General features: G+C 41.8%; 2 protein-coding genes across 2 annotated transcripts; both read right to left on the reverse strand.

Annotated features, from left to right (window-relative positions):
• Positions 1-325: 325 nt before the first annotated feature.
• LOC133012186 (sushi domain-containing protein 2-like) lies at positions 326-8,732 on the reverse strand. The gene is made up of 16 exons (XM_061080170.1): positions 8,672-8,732; positions 8,104-8,302; positions 7,615-7,766; positions 7,349-7,516; positions 7,089-7,263; positions 6,715-6,916; positions 5,225-5,310; positions 4,033-4,301; positions 3,805-3,939; positions 3,553-3,708; positions 2,563-2,811; positions 2,154-2,337; positions 1,606-1,700; positions 1,341-1,520; positions 520-616; positions 326-428 (listed from the first exon to the last, which is right to left on the reverse strand). Exons 1-16 carry the CDS (start codon positions 8,730-8,732, stop codon positions 383-385), a joined length of 2,454 nt encoding a protein of 817 aa, XP_060936153.1. The 3' UTR covers positions 326-382.
• Positions 8,733-11,759: 3,027 nt separating this feature from the next.
• On the reverse strand, positions 11,760-19,948 carry myo1hb (myosin IHb). Its single transcript, XM_061068997.1, has 31 exons — positions 19,795-19,948; positions 19,289-19,404; positions 18,397-18,595; positions 18,222-18,302; positions 17,937-18,116; positions 17,756-17,854; positions 17,548-17,661; positions 17,348-17,419; positions 17,139-17,258; positions 16,922-16,989; positions 16,720-16,825; positions 16,548-16,628; positions 16,363-16,454; positions 16,136-16,230; positions 15,749-15,795; positions 15,441-15,521; positions 15,247-15,352; positions 15,012-15,129; positions 14,788-14,901; positions 14,619-14,695; positions 14,458-14,526; positions 14,274-14,358; positions 14,028-14,190; positions 13,870-13,953; positions 13,474-13,567; positions 13,183-13,238; positions 12,969-13,104; positions 12,805-12,875; positions 12,425-12,522; positions 12,250-12,349; positions 11,760-12,180 (listed from the first exon to the last, which is right to left on the reverse strand). Exons 1-31 carry the CDS (start codon positions 19,918-19,920, stop codon positions 12,151-12,153), a joined length of 3,078 nt encoding a protein of 1,025 aa, XP_060924980.1. The 5' UTR covers positions 19,921-19,948; the 3' UTR covers positions 11,760-12,150.
• Positions 19,949-21,535: the final 1,587 nt, after the last annotated feature.

Here is a 21,535-nt window from a genome sequence, read left to right on the forward strand (position 1 = left end):
ATGTAAAAAAACGATCAGGAGCCCAAACACTTAAAGCTCTGTGGATATTTTTACTTCCTGACTTAAATGGAGCGTTCAAACAGTTGCAGGAGGCAATATGCTTTACTCTTAAAACTAAATCCGTATTTTTTAGCTCAGAGTCCTGTGTAGTGTTGGGTGTTGTTAAAAACAAAAAAGTGCAACACATGTTGGACGTAAATCAAACGATACTTTTCTGCCACAGAGGATGTGGTATGGAGTGTTACCTGCTGCTCCCTTTGTTCAGTCTGATGATATATTCATCTTTATTATATAAGAAGGTATTTATGTACCAAATAAAGTTGTTATGGTATCAGTAGGTGGAGATATGAACATGTAGGCCACAGTGAAGCACAACCTGTGGTTAGAAGGCCTCACTCTTCACTTCTAGGTTTGCACTTGCAGCTTTCCTGAAATTAGAAAAATGATAACAATACACATCTGTCAATTCAAAGCGTATAGAGTTGATTCATTCATAAGATTTTAGATACTGTAATGCACCTTTTCTGTTTCCTGGAGCTGAGTATGATTGTCGTTATAATAACAATCAGCGCCAGAGCTCCAATGACTGAACCGGCCACGATTCCTGCGACATTACCTGAAATATGACAAGGATGCATTTAGACCAGAGGCTCTCAACAGAAGCAGAGAAATTTGATAAGATGAAGTGGGTTTGATTAAATGCATTCATTTTAGTTTAACTATATAGGTTTGGATGGAAAGACAGAGGTCAAAGGTCACCGGGATCCCCCAACATTTGTTTCAACACATACACTGAATCAAGCTCCTTTGTTTCCTTGTGCAAGTGGCATGAAGCACATGAGTGTGTTACTTCTCTCTCTTATGGAAAATGGTTGTTCTAGTGGTGAGGAACCAAGCAGCAAAGATTTTATATCGCTGCGCTGTGATAATGAGGCCCTCTTTTTGAATACTTAACAAAATCTCTAAAAGAAACAATTGATCGATTATTTAATCTGGTTGAACTACCCGTTTTTGAGGATGAAAGTAAAAACTTATAGTACGACAACTTACAAAAAAATCCAGTGATGATACGAGAGGAGAAGGAGGGAAGTTGTCAAATGCAAAATTGACAACATTTTATGTAGGGATTTGATGACAGATGGAGTTGTTTAATTTTGTTCATATTTCCAATTTGTTGCGTGCATTTGATTTGACTCAATAATCAAAGGTCATGAAAGAGATTACAGTTTTTCCTCATTCAACACTTCAGTCACAGAGCTGATTCCTTGGATGACACTCACACTCATGATTTATAAAGATAAAAATCATTGGAGAAGAGTGATCTCATAGTTTATTCATACTGGGAACCACGCAGCTGGTCTCCTCTCCGGACCACTGGCCGCCCTCCTGGCACACCCTCTCCGCTGACCCTTGGAGAGTGTAGCCGTCGTTGCAAGAGAGCACAACCTTCGCTCCTTGTAAATACGTGGTCCCCTCCTTTTGACCGTTGTAAGGTGGTGAGAGCCAGCCACAGGAAGTCACTGCAGAGTGTGACAGAAACTATTACACCTTATAAATGTTTCTAAACATGGGACAATAGGATGTCTTCATCACGTGAACACTGACCTGGTTTCAAATCCCCAACAAGAGAGATGTGATTCTGGAAAGACACTTTGGTGGCGTCTCCCATCCTTGGACTGCGACCCACCAGGACATCGAACCTGCGGTGCGGAGGAAGTGATCAGGTAATGAGAAGCTGTGACATTATTTAACAGACAATAGAAATTCCCATGACGTTGAAAGGTGAATCACCAGAGATTGAATTATCATGCCTTTTAGTCCCTTTGTGGGCTAAAAATACAACATGCTTAATAGGCTATTTCTTTCAAAAGTCATATCTCCAGTTTATAACATGTTGTTTTAGTCCAGGTCAAAATAACCCTGATGACATCGATAGGGCAATATCAGGATTATTTTGTCAGATGTCAATTTTTTATTATTTCATTATCAATTATTTGTTTATCCACTCTTCATGAATTTAAAATACTCAATAAATATTTTTTTCTGACAGTACAACTGGAGATGATCACAGAATATTTTTTCTTGACTAAAACAGTTGTACTGACTAATTTTGTCAGTATTATAATGAGTAAAAGTTAATTTTCTTTGTGCACCTGCAGAACTGCGCTCCCTCTCCAATGCAAATCTCTGACGCCTGTTCACCTAACGGATCGTCTGGGCTCACAGGGACAGAAAACACTGGAATAAAAGTGATGTCGTGTCTCGGAGCGTAGTAGTATGTGTCCAAAAGAAACTTTGTGTCATATGTGAACAAGGCCGACGCGTTGTATACGACCCCTGCAAGAAAAAGAAAAGAAAGACACACAGTTAATACAAATAATGCAAATGTTGGAATAAAGATAGAAACAAGAAGTAACATTTTCCACTGATGTTTCATAAAAGAGCATGATTTTTCTGTGAGAGAAGAATATACACAGTTTAAAACAGATTCACATCGGATGCAAACATCACAGGAATTCTGACCAATACTCAAAGGTTTCATTGATTTCATCGGTTTCTTACAGCTCGCCCCGAAGCTGAAGACCTCCTCTGGATTGTTGTGGTCCAGCACCAGTTGACCGTTGCTGAGGACGAGGTCGTCCGCGGCGTCACCGTTCATCTTTCCCAGCAGGCCGAGGGTAGAGTCTTTGAACGCCTCTGGCAGGAGCACGGTGGTTGTCATGGTTCCCTCTATCAGTCGCACCTCCACCCCGGCTCCGCTCGGGAACATCACGGTCACGTTCGTCGAGGAAGGAGAAAACACAAAGACGCCTGCGAGAGAGATTCGGTGAAAGTAATAAGAACTTAAGAACTTGATTGTAAGGCCATGAAAGAAAATGTATTTATTAGCCATGGGGATGTGATATGAAATCACAGTTTCTGGTTTCCTCACAGCAGCACGAAAACAGTAGAAGTATTATTGGCCTCAATAAGCGCCTATCATAGTACTTTACAGTTGTAGCTGTTCAGGGGGAAGATAATTTTAACATCTTTATATACTGTTGGATTGATGGATGAATGGATGGATCTTGGCCACACACCCATACACGTAGTGAGTCATATTTAAGTCAGGGTAAGCAGGTATAACTATTTATTTTCTAAGCCAAACAGATAAGGATAAAGAAAATATTCATAATTGGGATAATATAGTGGAGGATAATTTAATACACGATTTCTCTACACCTGAATAAATATAACACAGTCCCTTGATGTTGTCAAGAGATGTGTTTTGGGGCTTCAGGATGTCCGACTGTCTTTGTTTCAGGGCAGAAAACTTCTCTATAGTCAAAAAGCCTCCAAGCGTCAACTGAGGTATAAATTCTCAGTTTTTGCTTTGTTTACAATAAGTTATTAATCGCAAATCCATCGGTTCACCACAAAGTGAGAATCATGATGTCACAAATATGAGGATTTTGTTCAAATTCTCCAAAGAAATGAAGCCAAGAAAGTATTTCAGAAGATTTCCGCAGGAGCAGTAAAATGAATGATCAGGTGCAGTGGGGTGGATCTCACCGTGCAGGTCTATCCAGCTCTGCTCAGTGAAGGACAGGATCTTTTGGTTCTGCAGCACCTGGAGCCCGTTGTGTCCCGTGGTGAGCCGAACCTCGATAACATCAGAGGATGCTTCTCTCATGGCCACGGATGTTAACTGGGTCGCTTTTATGGTTTCTAATCATGAAAGAAGCAGATCAGTGGCTACAGGTATGTATTTTATTTCCAGAAACAACAGTGTGGTCTCAAGGCTCAGGCTCTTCAGTCACTCACCATTCACAGCTTCTGTTCTCCCTTGGATTGTCAGGTTCTTCTTTGCTGAGGTCACCAGAGTGTATTCCCCTTTACCATTGAAGGTGTAGCTGACGCCATCGAACGTTATGAAGTGGGGATCTCCAAACACCACAGCTGTTTCACGCACAAAACGTCACGTCATGCCACAGGACACTTTTTCTTGAAAACAAACTGGTAAACTGTTACCGCGGTGAGTGAGTCACTGACCCGAGCTGGGGGACTGGTAGTGTCTGCAGTCGCTGGAGGGCCGGTGCCTGAAGTAGTAGTGGCAGTTGTCCGACCACAGGCAGCAGTAGTAGAAGCTGAGCACGTCGTACACCCAGTGGGACTGTCCAGGGATGCGAGGGGGTCTCTTGTAGGGAGGAGAGCCCCAGTCGTGGGCTCGGTCCGGAGTGCTCCCCCCGATGGAGTCCGCCGTCAGGACCTGGGCACCGGTGCTGTCATAGCAACACTGCTGTCCCGCAGCGTACATGGGACTGTGGAGGGGTTTACCAAACACAATGTTGAGTTCACAATGACAAGGCAAACATCCATCCATCCGCTCTAGTGTTTAAAGGTGGCTGGGGACATTCACATCAGACAATTGAGTCTCTTTAATAAAATGCAAACTCAACGCAAACAGGCCTATGACCAGAGATCAAACCAAGAGGTGACAGCGTTGACCTCTGCACCACCGTGCCGCCCACAACGCTAATATGCTGATGGAAACGATGAAGAAGCAGGACTCAAAGTTCAAAGATACGTAACCTTTCACCCAATGTCCCCCTTGACCTGAGACCTTCAAAGGTTAAGCACTATAGATAACTGATGGATGGATGGATGATCAGCTGCTTTTCTCTCTCAGTAGCTCCAATAATCAATATCAATCGACAGTTCAAGGTGCCATAAATCAATATGGGTATTTAATTAGAGGTCAATGGGATTATGCAACAGAGTAGCAGGATAAGGAGGGAATTTACTGCAACTTACTGTCAAGGATAATGTATTAATGGTCAAGTACCGCAATGTCTTTGAGGTTATAGATAAGAGTACAATTTTATTATTAAGGTAGCAGAACGTCTGCAAGTATAAGAATTGTTTTTGTTTGCTTTCTCTTAATTTTAATTGTACTGCAATAAAAAAAGAAAAATCTGTGTGTTTGCCAAATGTGAATCTTTTTTACCTCGTTAAGACAGAGCTTATCTTTTGCTCTGCTGATAGACAGTTGGTTGGCACATCTTTAATTTAATCTGAATCAGTGGAAACTACAGGTTTGGCCTCTTTGCTAATTGTCACAGATACTGGTGGGTATCAACAGACAAATGTCACCACCAGTTCCCTCCATCCATTAAACGTTTAGAGAACAACATGTTGAGCTGTGAAGTTGAGGGTGTGTTCCCGGTGTCAGTGGAGCGCTCACCTGGCTTGTATGGCCCTCACACAGTGAACACTCCCGGGGTGGTAGGTGCAGACACTCCCTTTCTCTATGTCACAGCCATAATCCGTCTGAGGAGAGAGAGAGAGAGAGAGAGATAGAGAGAGAGAGAGAGAGAGAGAGAGAGAGAGAGAGAGAGAGAGAGAGAGAGAGAGAGAGAGAGAGAGAGAGAGAGAGAGAGAGTCTGTGAGCAGGCGGAGGATCGTACATTTCACTGTCTTAACGTTTGAACCCGTGTTCAGGAACTGGCTGCACTGTTTAAGAAAACCTATATGGGCAGAGTGACAGCCCCGGGGCCTCGGCTTGTGTGAGTTCTAGTTTTGTTTGTGCCCTAATGCACAAACAAGCCATCAGGGGAAAGTGAGGGCAGCTGAACACTGTGTCCCAGTAGAACATTTATGTGATATATGTTCTCAGATTTGGGCCAAGGCACCAGTTAAGATTTAAGAGGCTGGACTATAAGTCAGGTTTAATGGTGTAAACTGGATTCAAATTGAACTTTACAAGCAAACTTGGTGTGAACTCTGATGCATAGTTATAATATGGAAAGTGCAACCACTGTTATTCTGTTTGCTCGTCCGTGATTTTCACCACAGTGGTTTAATAACACATGCTGAACCAGAAGTTTAACAACATGTTTCTACTTCACCTGTCTCTAACACTCTGTAATGCATTTGCCTGTCCCTCACTGTAAAGGACTAAGATAAAAAGGTCATATAAGGTCTGTGATGGAACATGTAAATCTCAGAGAAGAGACTTCTTGACTTTGAACTGACATAAGACGTGAGTATTAGCAGGAGGCCACAGCAACTTAAGTACAAGCATCATAAACTCATAAAGTAATTACACACTTTTTATCTTGAATCAGTAACACAATGCAAGATAAAGGGGGTGTGGTGTGGATCCATGTGAGCATCTGGGTCCACCCACATTTAACTGCCTCGGTTGAAGAGGTTATGTTTTCACCCCTGACCGCAAAAACAACTGAATGTATTTCTAGAGTCTTTGACATAATGGCGTATGAGTTGGAAGAAATGTTACCTTCATGTTTAGGGGACTGATATCTATGAAATTTAGTGCAGATAATAAAAATCTGGATCTAGTGGATTTCAAAAATCCGGTTTCATGGAGCACAGAGTACCATTCTAGTTTCAGATTAGTTGATCAGGTAACCCAAGCCATTTGTCTCTTTTTCAAATGCCACCAAACACCTGACTCACAAGTTTATTATGACGCTATCTTTATATTTTTATACTTGATTTATAATATTGATTATATTTTAGTTCCAGCACATTTACAGTCCAGCACAGCATCTGTTCGTCTCTCTTACGGTACTTGATTGTTTTTGTGTGCGTGAGGTAATTCGGAGCATCTCAGGATGATTTTGTTGATACACTTGATAAGTGTCTTTATCGCGAAGCTGTTTCAAGTGGCTGCAGGTAGATAATAGACACTGTGCTGCTCTTCACACTCACATGAAACCTCCCTGTGTCGGCTCTGGCCTGAGCCAGGGTGCAGGGGCAGTCGATGACCTCACTGAGGAAGTTGGGGAGCTTGTTTTCCAGCTGGTCCCAGGCCACACACTTGTCCAGGGCCCAAACTGTCGAGTTCTGCCTGAACTTCTCCTCCAGGTGCCAAGCAAGAGCGTGGTCGTCAGTCCAGGCAGCTTGCACATTCCTAAATTAAACAGATACAGATATGAAATACTTTTTTTATTCAGCAATTGTTAGTAGGGACAGGAGCATTTTTGAGGAAATATGAGGTGTAAATAATAGAACACATTGGACTATTTGAATGTTATGAAACCATTATTAAATAGCAAGAAGAAGAATATTTCTTTCAGTCATACCACATGCCATCGCTGTAGTTACTGGAGCTGATGCGCACAGAGCCGAGCTCCCAGCTGGAGAAGCCGTTCTCTGCTGGTTTGGGCAAAAAGCTGAAGGATCCACTGTTGGGTTGATCCTTTGCGAGCGAGTACAGATATTCCCACTCACCCTGCCAGTTGGCTGAGTAAGGCTCTCCTGGAGAGAGGCATTACACAGATGCTCAGGTTTTCTACAGTTATGAGTTAGCTCAGGTGTTTATGTACTATACAGTGGTACTCACCGGTCTCCCTGTATCCCCACAACTCCACGTTGACCCTCGCAGCTCTGACCAGTGTCGTGTTCCAAGTCATCTCCAGAGAGCCTCCGACCCCTGGCGTGCCGTAGTACTGCCATTTGGTCGAGTTCACCAGAGCCGCCTTGAACTTAGAATCTAACTTGCCACCGTGTACTGTAGAAACACATTAAAAGCAAAAATAACTTGTGTTAATGGTGTTTAATTTCCAAGAAATGGTTTTAAATGAACCCTTACTATGATAATCCCAGTACCTGAAAGCCAGGATCCAACTCTGCTGAATGTGGTGCCATTATCAGAGGAGATGTGCAAAGGGATCCATCCCGTTTCGAAGAGAAATGGGGAGATACAGTGGCCTCGACTGTTTTCGTCCACATACCCCACAGTGTTGGTATCATTATTGAATCTGCAATTTCAGAAGGATTAATATTATCATTTATAAAATATTTAATAATTAAGGTTCCATGCTTTTTTCTGCACTTTAAATATATGTTTAAGCCACTGTGAGGCCATTAGGAGGCTTTCTACATGACAAACCTTTTGAACATGTAATTTGGGGAATGAAGAAGAGTTTAAGGGGCTGTTCTAAGCTACTGGAGTGGAACTTATACTATCATGGTTGTTTTGCTCAATGACAAATGCCCATTAAGTCAATGTCTGCATTACACTCTACCAAAATCAGCCAATTAAAAAAAGTTATAACCATTTAGGGACGTGTAAATGCTATAAAAGGAAAATGTTACCTGCATACAACCTGGGAACTTTGATTGAAAGTTGCATCGAGGACGATAAAATCCGTCCCACCGAACGAGGTCCCGGAATACGGAGAGATTCCCACACAGTAGTCTTTATAGTCCGTGCAGCAGGTCTTCAGGGACGTGCACGTCGGGTGACACGAGCAAACGTTGACTGTTTTTCCACAGTTTCCTTCACACGTCTGCCCTGTGCAATGAAAAAGAGGATTTAGGTGACGATCAATACATTGTATTATTATTTAATTAGCATTTAATTAATACACCTACAAAATATTTTAAATTAGACTTACATTTCGCAACTGAACATATATCAGTTTGTGAATCTTTATGAATTTTAATTGACGTAACCCATCTTTATATAATGTTTCACCATGTAATTGAGGTATCTCTTGCCTTATCATTTAGATTTTCTGTTTTGTTATTGCATTAAGTCAACAAGTGTGTTTCCTGTCTCTGTTTTGATCCTCCTCTCACTCTGATTAGACAGCGAAACAATAAAATGTCGGACATTAGACACGATAGAGTTTTAACATTTCAGAGGTGTGCAGATACTAACCTGCTGTCCTGCAGACACATGAAACCAGGAGGACAAATAGTACTGCGGTGACTCTGTCCATCGTGTCACAGTGTCTCTGTCTGTCCAAGGCTTCTGCTCCACGCTCCTCTGCAGCCTGCGTCTTCAACAACTCAGTCCCAGCTGGTTAGATCACACTCAGCACTCTTACAAACCTTGGCCCTTTTATCACATGCAGTTACAAACACTGGTTTAATCATCAGCCAGGAGTCCTTGTGATCCCAACGTCAGCTGTACATGCCCTGTTTCCCCTCTCAACTTTCACCATCTCAGGCTCATCTTGACACAGACAACCCAAGTTTGAACGTGGCGCAACGACACAGTCAAGCTATTTTTAGTTTGGATGCTGGACAGACATCAGCACCGGATGTAGCAGCAGACGAGGAGGATTTCAGTGCTTCTCCTTTACCAATATAGAATAGAATATAGGCAATGACATGAAATCCAATTAAATGAGGTTATAATCAAATTCAGCATTGGTTTGTAATCAGTATGTCACATTAAGCTATTAAATATATATGTATATATATACATATTCATATTCATATAAAATAGAGTCATACTAAAATCCAATAAACTGATGTGTGAGCTATTTTCCAGGTTATAATAATAATAATAACCAGTTCTGAGAGAGAGAGAGACGTGACCTTTGCAAGACATAAGGTTTCCTTTGATCTATGAAGACTGACACTGCAGGAGTGGAGTTGTTTATGGCTCAGCATCAAAGGATTCATGGTCTATGTATTTCCCCGTTACAGAACATCGTGTTTTATTGGCATGTAATCAAACTTTGACGCCACGCCACGCCACGGTCATACAGTGTGACGAAAAATCAATCCCTCAATCAGTTTTAATCTCAGTCTTGTTGTGATGACACTCATCTCAATTTGAAGTTGATACGATGAAAGCCCTTGTACAAGTACATCAAACTATAAATGTGGAATAGTGTCCAGTGCTCCTGGCTGTTTGAAACGTTGGAGACGTTATGGTGACTGTTGTCAGAGAAATGGGATGAGAGGACAGAGTCTCCTCCGGTCTTTGAGATATCGTAAAAAAAAAATTCACTCAATGTCTACTCACCACTGTTCAGAGGGTGGAGGGTGGGTGAAGTCTTAGAGTCCGAAAAACACTTTTGGAGTTTCAGGGGTGAACAGCGTTGCAGCCAGATCCAATACAATTGAAGGTTATGGGGACTCCTCCTTCAGACGTAATAAAACAACAGATAAAAAACCACAACATGCCTCCAAACACTTATATTGACTTGAAACGGCTTCCTTCAAATCATGTTTTAAATCATCCTCTTGTCCTCAAGCTCGAGGCGAGAGCTTGTGTGTGTGTGTGCAAAACTAAACTTGGCAATGTTCTGTGGGTTTTTTTCTGTTATTTTATTTTACCCTTGAGTAAGTGGTCACTATTTCCTTCAATTTTATTGGATTTGGCTGAGACTCTGTTTTCCCCAGAAACTCCAGATGTGTTATGTGGACTCAGACAGTTCCCACCCCTCCATCGACATAGTGGGGAGCAGAGAATGAGGGAATTTAGATTTTTGGGTGAACTTCAAAAACCTTTAAGGAACGCTTCCTCTTCTCCTCCCTGCTTCTCCCAAACCACCTATCCACCAAAAACATGCACGTGACGTGTTGAGATATCTATGTTTTGTTCTCTATCTTATGACTATCTTTTACTATATTTTACCTACATTTATATCCTGTGAATCAATATTAGCTGTATAGTCTATAGAATCAATAATACTACAACTGTTTCTTTTCATTGGAATGATGTATAACTTTTTGACTCAGGCGCAGGGTCAGACACAGAGCACAACCACACAGAGCACAGGAGAGAGGACGTGCCAGAACTAACACAATGAAGTACTTCATGAAATATTGTGAGAAAAAGGTATGAAAACCTCCTCTAAGTCTAATCTGCTGTGTCTCTCCGCTGTGGCAAACTCCCTGTTGGCCAAGGACACTTGGTCCGATAGGATTTTCCCTTACAAGTGAGATGTTTGCAAAAAACTGCACTTTGAGGAGACAGTATACATCTGGTCAATTGCTGAGTTCCCTCAAGGAAAGAACCGCCTCTGTGTTGCACCCTGTGTCTTTACAAATACTGTGGACTTAGGATGAGGGGGGCTTCTTCTGGACATGATCCAGAACCTGGTGACGTGTCCGGCAGAACCCCAGAGACTCTCTGTAAGTATTGTTCTTATACAATAAACTTATTGCTGTGAAACTTTTGAACATGGAACTTGTCTAAATTATTAACCTTTCCCATTTGAACCTCAAATCTACGAACACACTGTCTGGTCCGGTTGGGACCGGGCTCAACAGACGTCATCAAGGAAGTGTACCTGAACCTTCACCTGTAAGTAAACTGCTGAGTCATGACTTGAGGAATGACGGGCGACGAAGGGGGGGGGGGTTTATTAGCTAAGCAAGAACTTAATCTATTGCATTTTGAGCAATGTGTGACATAACCAAATCTAAAAGTAATACAACTTTTCCACTGGTCCAATCAGAGCAGGGCAGGTATTCTTAGACCCCGCCTCCTCCATCACGTGGTGAAGATTCAGAATCACCTGAAATGGATTCACCAAGTTTCAGCCACGAAAAATACAGCATCATCTGCAATATTCGCTATTAATATGACAGAGTCTCTATTGTATTAAACCAACTATACATTTAGCGCAGTTACAGATATAGTAGATCATTGCATTTGGGAATAGGTCACACTCTTTTAAGTATATTTAAAAGCAAGCATGTGCTTACTTTTAGTCAAGTACTTACTTTTACTTTTACTTTATTTAATTGTTCACTATGTATTTGTACTTCTACCCAAATAAAATGTTTGAGTACTTCCTCCATAACTGATCTAGCCTGACGTTGTCATACCCGACCAAGGCTTCCACTGATCCATAGCATTGATAGAATAAAAAAAGGCCAGTAGGTGGAGCTGCTGCCCAAGAAATCATCAACACTGTCTTGAAGGCTCTTATTGAATATTATGCCAAACACCCACTTCAAACGAGGCTGATATTTCCAGTACTGAAGCTGATACAGAGTCAGTGGTGGTTTAACATGTTTTAATGTAAAGTTACAGCATCTGTGAGCTATTATAAACAAGAATACACTAATGGTTGCACACATGTACTAGGTCTCTCTACTGGTGTAATCTAACATTTCTTATACATTTAATACAAAACAATACAAGTGCTTTTCTTCATATTAGGGGTAGCTGACAGTTTGTTCACATATAGAGCCACTGATATTCTGTACATTGGGTTCTGCTATAAACATGTTTTTTTCTCTTTACAGTCGAGGTATTGGCAGTAATTATGTAATAGTAGCATCTACAACTTAAATGTTTCAGATGCAAAATGCTAAAATTTTATTTGCAGCAGGATTATTATTAGAACAATCGTGGCTGTTGCAGCTCTGAGACTCAGCATCGTACTCGCATCATAATCTCGTCTTGGTTCTCGTCGATTCCTGAAAAACATAAAAAGCTTGGTCACTTGTTGGTGGCTTCGATGATGATTTAACAGCGTCTGTACTCACCACCATCAGATGGCCATTCTTTGCCCTGTAGACAATGAACTCCTGACCACTCTTAAAGTCCACAAAGCCTTCTCTGCCTGGCTGGATGTCGAATCTCACACTGCAAAATGACATCAGAATAAACCCATTTGTCTTTTACCATTTAGATATATACGTATAACTCTGGATCCTGTACCTGCCCTGCACCACTTTGATGCAGTTCTGCTTGTTGGCTATAACACTCAGCTTGATCAGGGCCTCAAACAGGAAGTCACACTGCAGCACCAGATCCCCCTGAAAGAACAAATGTACCCATTCAACTGATCAGTCTGGTGATTTTTACAAACCCATGTGATCTGATCCAGGTCTGATTCAGGTCTGATTTAGGAGTTGGCAAGTCTGATCTGCACGGTGTGAGCCTTACATGTTATTAAGATTAATATCAATTCTGAAATTTATTCTGAAGAATTTACAAATAAACTACTTGTCTAAAGAAACGTGATTTACATGATTCTTTTATTGTGTTAAACGTCCATATCTACCACAGACACCAGACTGTTGATAGCTCTATGGTACCTTTTTCTTGATGTCATCACTTTTAACATGAAGGATCAGGAAGTTGTCGCTCAGGTTGCTCACGGATACGCCTGTTTAAAAAAAGTGCAACCTTTTTTAAAGCATGAATCACACAACAAATGCAGGTTTCAAGTGTGTGTGTCACTTGTCTCCTCACTAGTTACCTTTCAGAGAGCTGTAATCGATCCGTTGCTTGATCCTGGCCTCTTCCACCAGGTAGGCGGCTTCCAGGGTGAAGATGAGCTGCCGGTCACGAGGCCTGAAGCCGTTCCTGTCGTACTTCACGACTGGCACGCTGTACTGTGGGTAGAAGGTGACCGAGGTGAGAGGGGCTGAAAAAGACCACGTTAATGCAGAGTTAAAATAATGTCAGTTTACCTTGACTTGCTCCTGTCGTATCATCTGAAGCACTTTGATGTGTATGTCGTCTGTGCCTTAAGAAAATAAAAGAAGGTTTTGAGAATCCATGAGAGAGAGTTCCACACTAATTGGATACTATAATATGGAAATAAGCCAATTGACAGTATTTTTACATGCATATTAAAATTTGTGAATGAAAATATGCAATTATTTGCTTTTTATTAATTGGAAAATAATAAAAGTGAAATGTTTAAAGGCAATATTCCTGTAAGTACATTCAGAGGCTATGAAATAATTCTGCAATCTTACTGATCCTGGTGTCCAGGAAGGGTCTGCAGACACTGAATGAGTAGTTTTCTTTCTTTCCTTTAAACATGGAGCTCGTCTGTAATTTTAACAGAAGCTGCAAACAGGAAAAATATGTTAAACATAAAGTAAGATATATATAGTAATAAACAGTATACCTCATATTTACTGTATAATGTAACTTTATTCATTCGGGACATTTGTCTTGGTTTCGTGTTTTCCACAAACTGGTTCAAGAAATAAAATACAAAACCTAACTGTTTGTATAAAAGTGAATGTTAATATCAGAAGAATGAATTTAAATCTTACTATTCTATTAATGCGGACACACATGGGAAGTTTAGGTTATTGCAAATGTGACTTGTTCTACCCTTGTGTGTGACAGAGTGTGGATCGTACCTGTGCTCTCCTCTGTGGAGTAATTCCTCCAACGTACTTCTTCACCATGTGGCGGATGTAGATCTGCTTCAAGAGCTTGGACGCCTGCACAAAAAAAAGAGCTGTTTGATTTCCAGCATGTGAACTGGTGCATGCAGCCTTTTGGAGAAACAACCCACCTCCTGCATCACAGGCGGAGGCGTGAGCCAAGCGTCTTTCTCCAGGACGGTTCTGGGAAGGTTCTCTTTCAGTCGGGTGAGGAAGTTCTGCCTCACGTACGCCAGGTACTCGCTGTTGTCGACGCAGGCCGGCTGATTCCTGGTCATGAAACCTTTGATGAACCTGGAACAAATCAACAGACGTCACAGCACAGACTCTAAACACACATAGCCTCACTGTCATACTCATATATCATATCAACTTACTTCTTGATGACCTTCACAGCCCATGATCTCTTTTCTCGCTCCTTTCTGGCCAGGATGCCTCTCCAGCAGTTCTCAATCTTAGTGGCTGTTAAGATCAGACAAGTAAAAAAAGGTAAATAATCCAATAAAACATTTAATCAAGGAATTATAGTTTGTGCCCATGACGCCAAATGCTGCCTCTCACCAGCGTCTCTCTGTTTCATGTAGTCTCCTTTCACCCTGTAGCCTTTGTACTTGGCCTGAATCCTTGTCGCTGCAACAGAAACAGTCAGAAGTTTCACCCCGTTTAGCTTTTTGATGCTTTTACTCCGTCAATAAAAACCTATCTACAGCACCACAGCTCACCTAGCTTATGTTTGCAGACCTGAAAGGCGTCTTCTGTTGCAAACAGAGTTCTGGGATGGCGGATGAAGATTTTTGTCCTTCGGGAAAAGACGGCGAAACACTCATTACTGTAAATCCTGAATCCACCACAGAGAGTCTGTGACAGCCATACATTAGCATCTGTTTGTACCTGCCCATCTTGTACTCATTTGATTTGTAGCCCAAGTGTTTGACGAGGCACCGCACCCCCTCTGCTGCCGTCCCTTTCCAGTTGGGCCAGGTTTCAGGACACAGAGGTTTATACCTGAGCACAGAGGAACACACAGAAACATTTGATACCAGCAGAAGCTAGTAAATTAGTACCTTCATGCGTATTTTGAATGCAAATAAGGAAATTAAATGGGTGCTTGATACCTCTGGAGGAAGATCTCATATTTGCGGCGGTAAGCAAACCCGGCGCGCCTGACCCTCAGGTGCTCCATCAGCCCCAGGTACTTCACCTGATGCCGCACCAACACGTCATCAAAGCGTCCTGCAGGAGACACCGCAGTAGTAAGAGTTCAAGTGTCTCCTCCTAACTTACAGTGCACATTTAACTAAGACGCTGAGGTCTCTAAGGTCGGAGGTGTTGTGGGACACCTGGCCTCACCTGGCTGCTTGGCATCATTGGGCTTAATGCAGCGGACATACCACGGCTCTTTGGACATTAGGATCTCTGTCAAGCCCACCAGGCTGCTTTTAAACTGAGTCACCACCTAAGGAGTAACAGAGAAATGGGATATGATAACTAAAGGTTTGTTTAGTGTACTTGTGTAAATGGGTCATTTAATGACATCATCTTACAGTCTCAGGTCTCCTCTTAGTGTCCGGCTCAGTAGAAGGAAAACAGAGCTTGATGATGGCGTTCTTGGATTGTCTCATGACCTGAGGAGGAACAGGAAATCTGTACCATCAGTAAACACATCCAACGTATGACCCTTAATGTAAGAGAAAAGAGATCGGCTCGTTTAATCTCAATATATTGTCAGTTATGTTGGTGTTGAAGTGGAGAACATTAGAAGTCATTCAGTACATTTAGAAAGAAGTCTGCATTTGTGCAATACACTTGTTCAAACTCCTGGTGTCAGAGGAGTCATATGAGATGAAATTACCTCTTTCCCATTACGATACAAGAGATCATTGTTTTTGTCCAAGAATCCTGAAAGTTTATAAAGCAAGGAAAATACTTTAAATTCACAAGAAAACAATACATTCCAATTCTCACAGAGAGTCTGTGTCAGCTGTCAATCATGACGTTTCACTATGTTTTTATCGCATTGAATAACCAATGAAAACCAAACTTGCTGTAAAAATTAGAACTTTAATGTTATTTACTTTGAAACTACCTAAAATGATAGAATAACTAGTAGCATATGGTGCATAGCATATGGGCTTTTCTTTACTTGCACTACTGTTGTTCTACATGTCATTCATCGGCTCATTCAATGGGATTTAAACACAAAAAGACGTGAACAACAATATAGTATTTCATCTCTCACCGACAACACAGTAGGTAACTTCCCCTGCGTAGTGCAGGAGGCGGAAGTCTCCCCGATCCAGTGTTTTTCTCGTCTTTTGGTCTGCGAGTTTATGTCTGCATTGAGCACAGGGGGAGTCAGTGAAGGTAATTAGGTTTATGTTTATGGTTATGGGATGTGCTGGCTTGATTGCTGGGTCACCTTTTAACCATATGCATTTTCTGTAAAGCAAAAGGTGCTGGACTCACGTGACGAAATGCGGGTGGCCACCCATCTTTTCCTCCATCTTCTCCAGGAAGGTGAGATCTGTTGCTTCTCCCGGACGTAAACATTCTTCGTCCTGTGTGAGAGGACGAGCATCACGTTTTACTTTGTTGTTGTGTCACAGAGTTGTTGATATTTACGAACAACCATAAATGAATCACAGCTTTACCAATTGAGAGATGATTCCTCTGTATTTCTCCTCCACGAGGTCACATATGATCTTGTTGTTGAAATATGGCACCGGTTCCCACTGAGCATAGAAATCATTAATAGGATGAGTGTTTTGTACCACTGTGAGTTACTAATGTAGTGAAAAATATAAGGAAAACTGATGTTCATACTTCTATCCCTTCCATATCGTACTCCTCCTGCTCTGATTTGAGGGTCAGCTGGATGAAAAGCTGCTGCAGCTTCTCGTTGCAGTAGTTGATGCAAAACTGCTCAAAGCTGAAATGAAACACGTGCACGTCAGTATGCAGATTCCTCGTTTTACACTGTTTCTGTTGAAGAATAATCAGATTCTTTGTTTTAAAGTGGTCTCACCTGTTTACATTGAAAACCTCAAACCCGTAGATGTCCAGCAGACCGATCACTGTCTTTCTGGAGGAATCCTGGATATGGTTTACAGGGGGGAAAAGTCACGCTTTCTGGTTTTTAAATGTAGATTGTACAAAATTTGCTAAAGTCTTCCAGTAGATTAATGAGCTCAGGTTAAGGGGAGATTAAAAAAGAGTAGTTGTAGATCTTTTTTACCACCCACCTTGTTGGCTAACGATTCATTGATCTTGTTGACCAGCCAGTTGAAAGTGCGGCCATAGATGGCTTTGGCAAGGGCATCCCTGGCATACACTGCGTGGTCCACAGAGAAGGGAGTGAGCACCTTCAACATTAGGACGAGGGAAATGATTTAAAACCAATATAATAATAAACAGCCCGTCAGATTTTACACTGTATGAAGAATAAAGTCACCTCCTCCATTTTGGCTTCAATCTTCCTGTGGGTTAAGCCCTGTTGTAGCACCTGAGAAGGAATCCCCAGCAACTACATAGCAAAGGCAAAACGAAACCGGACATGAAATAGTCTTTTACATCAGGAGGTCTATATGAAAGCTATAAACCATAAGAACGCATATAAAGATATAAACTCTCTGTTGTCTGTTTGGGACTCACCTTTGACACCCAGTGCATCTCCTGGTTGGTGTTGAGAGAGGCGTACCCTCGACTGTCTGCTTCAAACCGGATGTTACCCAGGTGGAGCACACTGGCAATGATTCCAAACAGTTGCTGCATTACATCCAGAGAGAAACCCAGTTCATTATACATGGTTTTATGTGAGGTTTTGTCCAGCGTTAGTGTGTAAAGTCATTTTCTACCTCACCTCAATATCACTCTCACTGAACTCTATGACAGAGAGAGCTTTCCGCACTGTCCTCCAGTCACTTTTATCATTGATGGAGCTAACTTTGGCACAATCTCCCTGAAGAAGATAAAAAAACTAAAGGTCAGACTCACGTTTTTGTCACCGGATATATAACAAGAAGTTTTTTTTTCACGCTGACCTGCACCAGATAACTGTAGTGCTGGCAGTTTCTCTCCAGGCCGAGCCAGAGGAGCAGATCATCCTCTCCTCCGTCCACCAGCTGATAGAAGATGTGGAAGTTTCTCTCTCCGTGGTTCTGGTGGACCACTCGGGATTTCTCCAACAGGTAACTGAGGATGTGACCTCCTACCGCACCACCCTGAGGAGGAAAGGTCATCTTAAACCCCTGGTGTGTGCTCAGTGTTATACACAGAGTTTGTAATGGTGCAATGTAATGTAATGTAAAGATGACAAATCAGTCCACCTGGTGGTCAAACTGGATATCCATGTATTTCCCAAAGCGGCTTGAGTTGTCATTCTTCAAGGTTTTGGCATTTCCGAAAGCCTGGAAGATATAAAACGCAATCGATTTTTCAAATGACATTTTTCTCAGCACTGGTTCTACACGGTAGCAACTTGGTCCGACATGTGACACTGACCTCCAGCACTGGATTGGAGAGAAGAAGTCTGTCTCGAACATTGTTCAGGAGTCTTGTACTTGGGCAGCTCACGGCGTAGTACTGCAGGATTTTCTTGGAGGCCTCGGTCTTTCCAGCCCCGCTCTCCCCTGAGATCAGGATGAAGTGGTTGTTGAACTCAGACAGCATGGTGCGGAAGACGTTGTCTGCCAGAGCATAACTGAAAGTACAAATTCAGTCAAAACTCGGACATCAGACTCGCCATAGCTTTATCTTAAACACTTCTTATATAAGGTGCAGAGAAGGTGAAGGGCTCTGGCCAGATGCAAACCAGGGACATTGTGGTTCATGGCCCCTCACGTGCATAGATTCCCTCCATGATTAAATCAGTTAAAAGTTAAATGTCAATAGGCAGTTCTAGCCATGCTAACAACTCTGTGAGGCTGGACTTGGCCAAGCTTGGTGCTGTGATGTAAATGATAACACCATAATGCTAACATGCAGAATTTATATACCATGTTTATTGTTTTGCATGTTCACCATCGTGGTTTTGGGTGCTAGCATTCATGGATTAGCAATGTACACATAAGAAAAAAAATATAAACAAGTAGTTGACAGTTTTTTTTCACTGAAATTTTACAGAAAACCAACAAGTTTATGGTGGTCCTAGAACGGTGAAGAGTCAGGGGATAGTCTAAGTCATTAGGGTTCATCCTCTGAGGATCATGAATTTAAGCATTTTGTGAAAATCCATCCAATAGTTGTTGAGTTATTTCAGTCTGGACAAAAGTCTTGGACTAAGCGGGCAACATTCCTAGACCCAGTGTGTAAGTTTTAAGAACTGTCTAAGAACTGTAGCATATTAAAACCCATCCTTGATATCATCTTTATCCAGAACAAAAGGAAATCTTACATGTGAGGTGGCAGCTCAAAGAAGTTGACTCCCATGTAGGTGTCCATTTGCTTCTTGCTGTAGATGTCTAACTCTTTATATGGATTGACCGTCACCAGCAGCGTCCCAATGTAAGTCTGCAGACAAAGACAAGGACAGGAAGTCGAGTTCTGCAACTCTTGCACATTTGAAGATTGTTTTTCTCACCAGTGACATGACTTTAAAAAGGCCTCCAGCTGCGTGTTGTGTCTGCATCATTCCACTGATAAGTTATTTTGTTCCTCTTATCAAAAGCAATAAGTTTGTTTAATCACTTCTCATGACCTTACAGACAGCAGTGACCTCTAGAGTGCACACTCTGCAAATGAAAAGAACAGGAGATGCTGTTTCAGCAGCACAAGGTGCCAGATTCAGGCGAGGGCGACGCAGCGTTAGGACCTCGTGGGGTTGAAGGTCGAGGCTGTAAAGTTTCATTAGAGCACAAGAGAACAACTGCAGCGGGCACAGTTAACCAAAATTAGACTCACGTAAATGAGATTCTCGTGGAAGCGCTTCCTCAGGTTTTCCAGGAAGGCCGTCTCGCTCGTGTAGGGGTCCAAGAGAACAAAATCCTGGATGCCCACGCGATCCCGGGCCGTCAGGGAGTTCTCCATGTTCCTCAGGATCTGGTTACACCGCTCATCCAGGCTCTGTGCCCGAAGAGGAACACATCAGTGACATGACACGGAAACAGAATCACAAGAAAACCAAGTAGCATCACAGAGCAGGAATCTATTCCTCTCAAACAATATAGTATTTTTAGTCTGATTATTCCAGACCTATATGTCCCAAGCTTTTTACGTTGCTTCCTGTTTTCCTCAAAAGTTATCTGCTTTTGTTGGAGTTGTCAATCAAGAACACACACACACACACACACACACACACACACACACACACACACACACACACACACTCACAAGCACAAAATAATGGATAACCTGGGATATACATTTCCCAGAAGGTGACTAATTTCCTGCCGGTCTCTCCCTATGTCTGCAACTTCCAGTCAGGCAAGTTAGCGGCCTTGGCTGCATCCTTTATATGATATGTTCATGACGAATCTAAATTCAGCCGTCACTATCTAATCTGCTTCTGTGTTCTCTAAAGAGCCATTAGTCACGCTCATGGCAAGGACAGGGCGAGCGCCGAATGCTACACCTCCCCCCATCTCCAAAACGTGAATGACAGTCAGATAACGGCCTCAACAATAATTTAACACAAATACAGAATAAAGTCGATCAAGCACAGCCCAGATGTAATTAGATTCATTATGGAATCCACAAACACGGGATTTGTTCTGCTGCTTTACTCACAGCAGAAGAAGTGTCAAGTGAAATAATCAGCAAATGAGATGCCCTTTAATTACGGTGCTACCAGAGAGCCGCCTGTATTATGCTCCAGTAGTTTCAGTCTCATCGCTGCCAAGTCGACCTGTCACCGAGTCACAGTGTCTGATCAAATCATCCTCCACTAGAACCTAGACGTATCAATAAACCACATCCTGGAAACAACAAATAATTGTTTAAGGGTGCAACAAAGAAAAGATATTATAAAATATTACATATCATAGACGTTACCTACCCTGTGGGTCCTGGATGTGTGTGTGTGTGCGACCTGGTGCCTGCTCTGAGCTAAACATCTGGTTTTATTGAGGGGAAAGGACAGTAACATGTCAGGAAACTCTGACAGATCACTGCCTGTACTTCCTTCTCTAGGAAACCATCAATAATATAGTGCGTGTCCAGGAAAGGAAGAAAATCTCGTTCTAAATTTGTATGTTTGCGTGGGTTAGCATGTAGAGATGAATTACATGTTTCCTGAACATACAAACTGTTTCCAACTATTGCTAAATAAGTAAGGTCGTGACCTCACTCTGTAAAGTGAGATGATATATTGTAATTTGTCGGAACACAATTAAAACTGAATTGAATGACACGTTTGGGTTTTTGAAAATCATAACTTAACATCTAAATCACACTTGTAGTATTTGTACACTTGCCATTGTTGCATCTCTGGACACTCAATGTTTAACCTTTAGAAAATACATATAACTTTATGTAAATTTCTTGTTTTTTATTGCCACATTCTAAATATGTCTCACAGTATAAAAGGTAAAAAATTATTTTTAAAACAGCTAAATAATAATTAACAATAATTTGTTTTCTCAGTGGCACAAATATAATACTCATTCTCCTGATAGATGTTAAAACAACAAAGAAGTGAGCCTCT

Source organism: Limanda limanda, chromosome 1 (genome assembly GCF_963576545.1).
Source record: "Limanda limanda chromosome 1, fLimLim1.1, whole genome shotgun sequence".
NCBI classification, from domain to species: Eukaryota; Metazoa; Chordata; class Actinopteri; order Pleuronectiformes; family Pleuronectidae; genus Limanda; species Limanda limanda.

Excerpts from the sequence above, each read along its gene's own strand:
- LOC133012186 (XM_061080170.1), bottom strand. The coding sequence starts at position 8,732 with ATGGACAGAGTCACCGCAGTACTATTTGTCCTCCTGGTTTCATGTGTC. Across the intron at positions 5,311-6,714 it reads CCGACACAGGGAGGTTTCAT|ACGGATTATGGCTGTGACAT; the intron begins GTGAGTGTGAAG and ends CTCTCTCCTCAG. Across the intron at positions 2,338-2,562 it reads CTTCAGCTTCGGGGCGAGCT|GGGTCGTATACAACGCGTCG; the intron begins GTAAGAAACCGA and ends TTTTTCTTGCAG.
- myo1hb (XM_061068997.1), bottom strand. The coding sequence starts at position 19,920 with ATGGAGAACTCCCTGACGGCCCGGGATCGCGTGGGCATCCAGGATTTT. Across the intron at positions 18,303-18,396 it reads TCTCCAATCCAGTGCTGGAG|GCTTTCGGAAATGCCAAAAC; the intron begins GTCAGTGTCACA and ends TATATCTTCCAG. Across the intron at positions 15,353-15,440 it reads CTAAGAGGAGACCTGAGACT|GTGGTGACTCAGTTTAAAAG; the intron begins GTAAGATGATGT and ends GTTACTCCTTAG.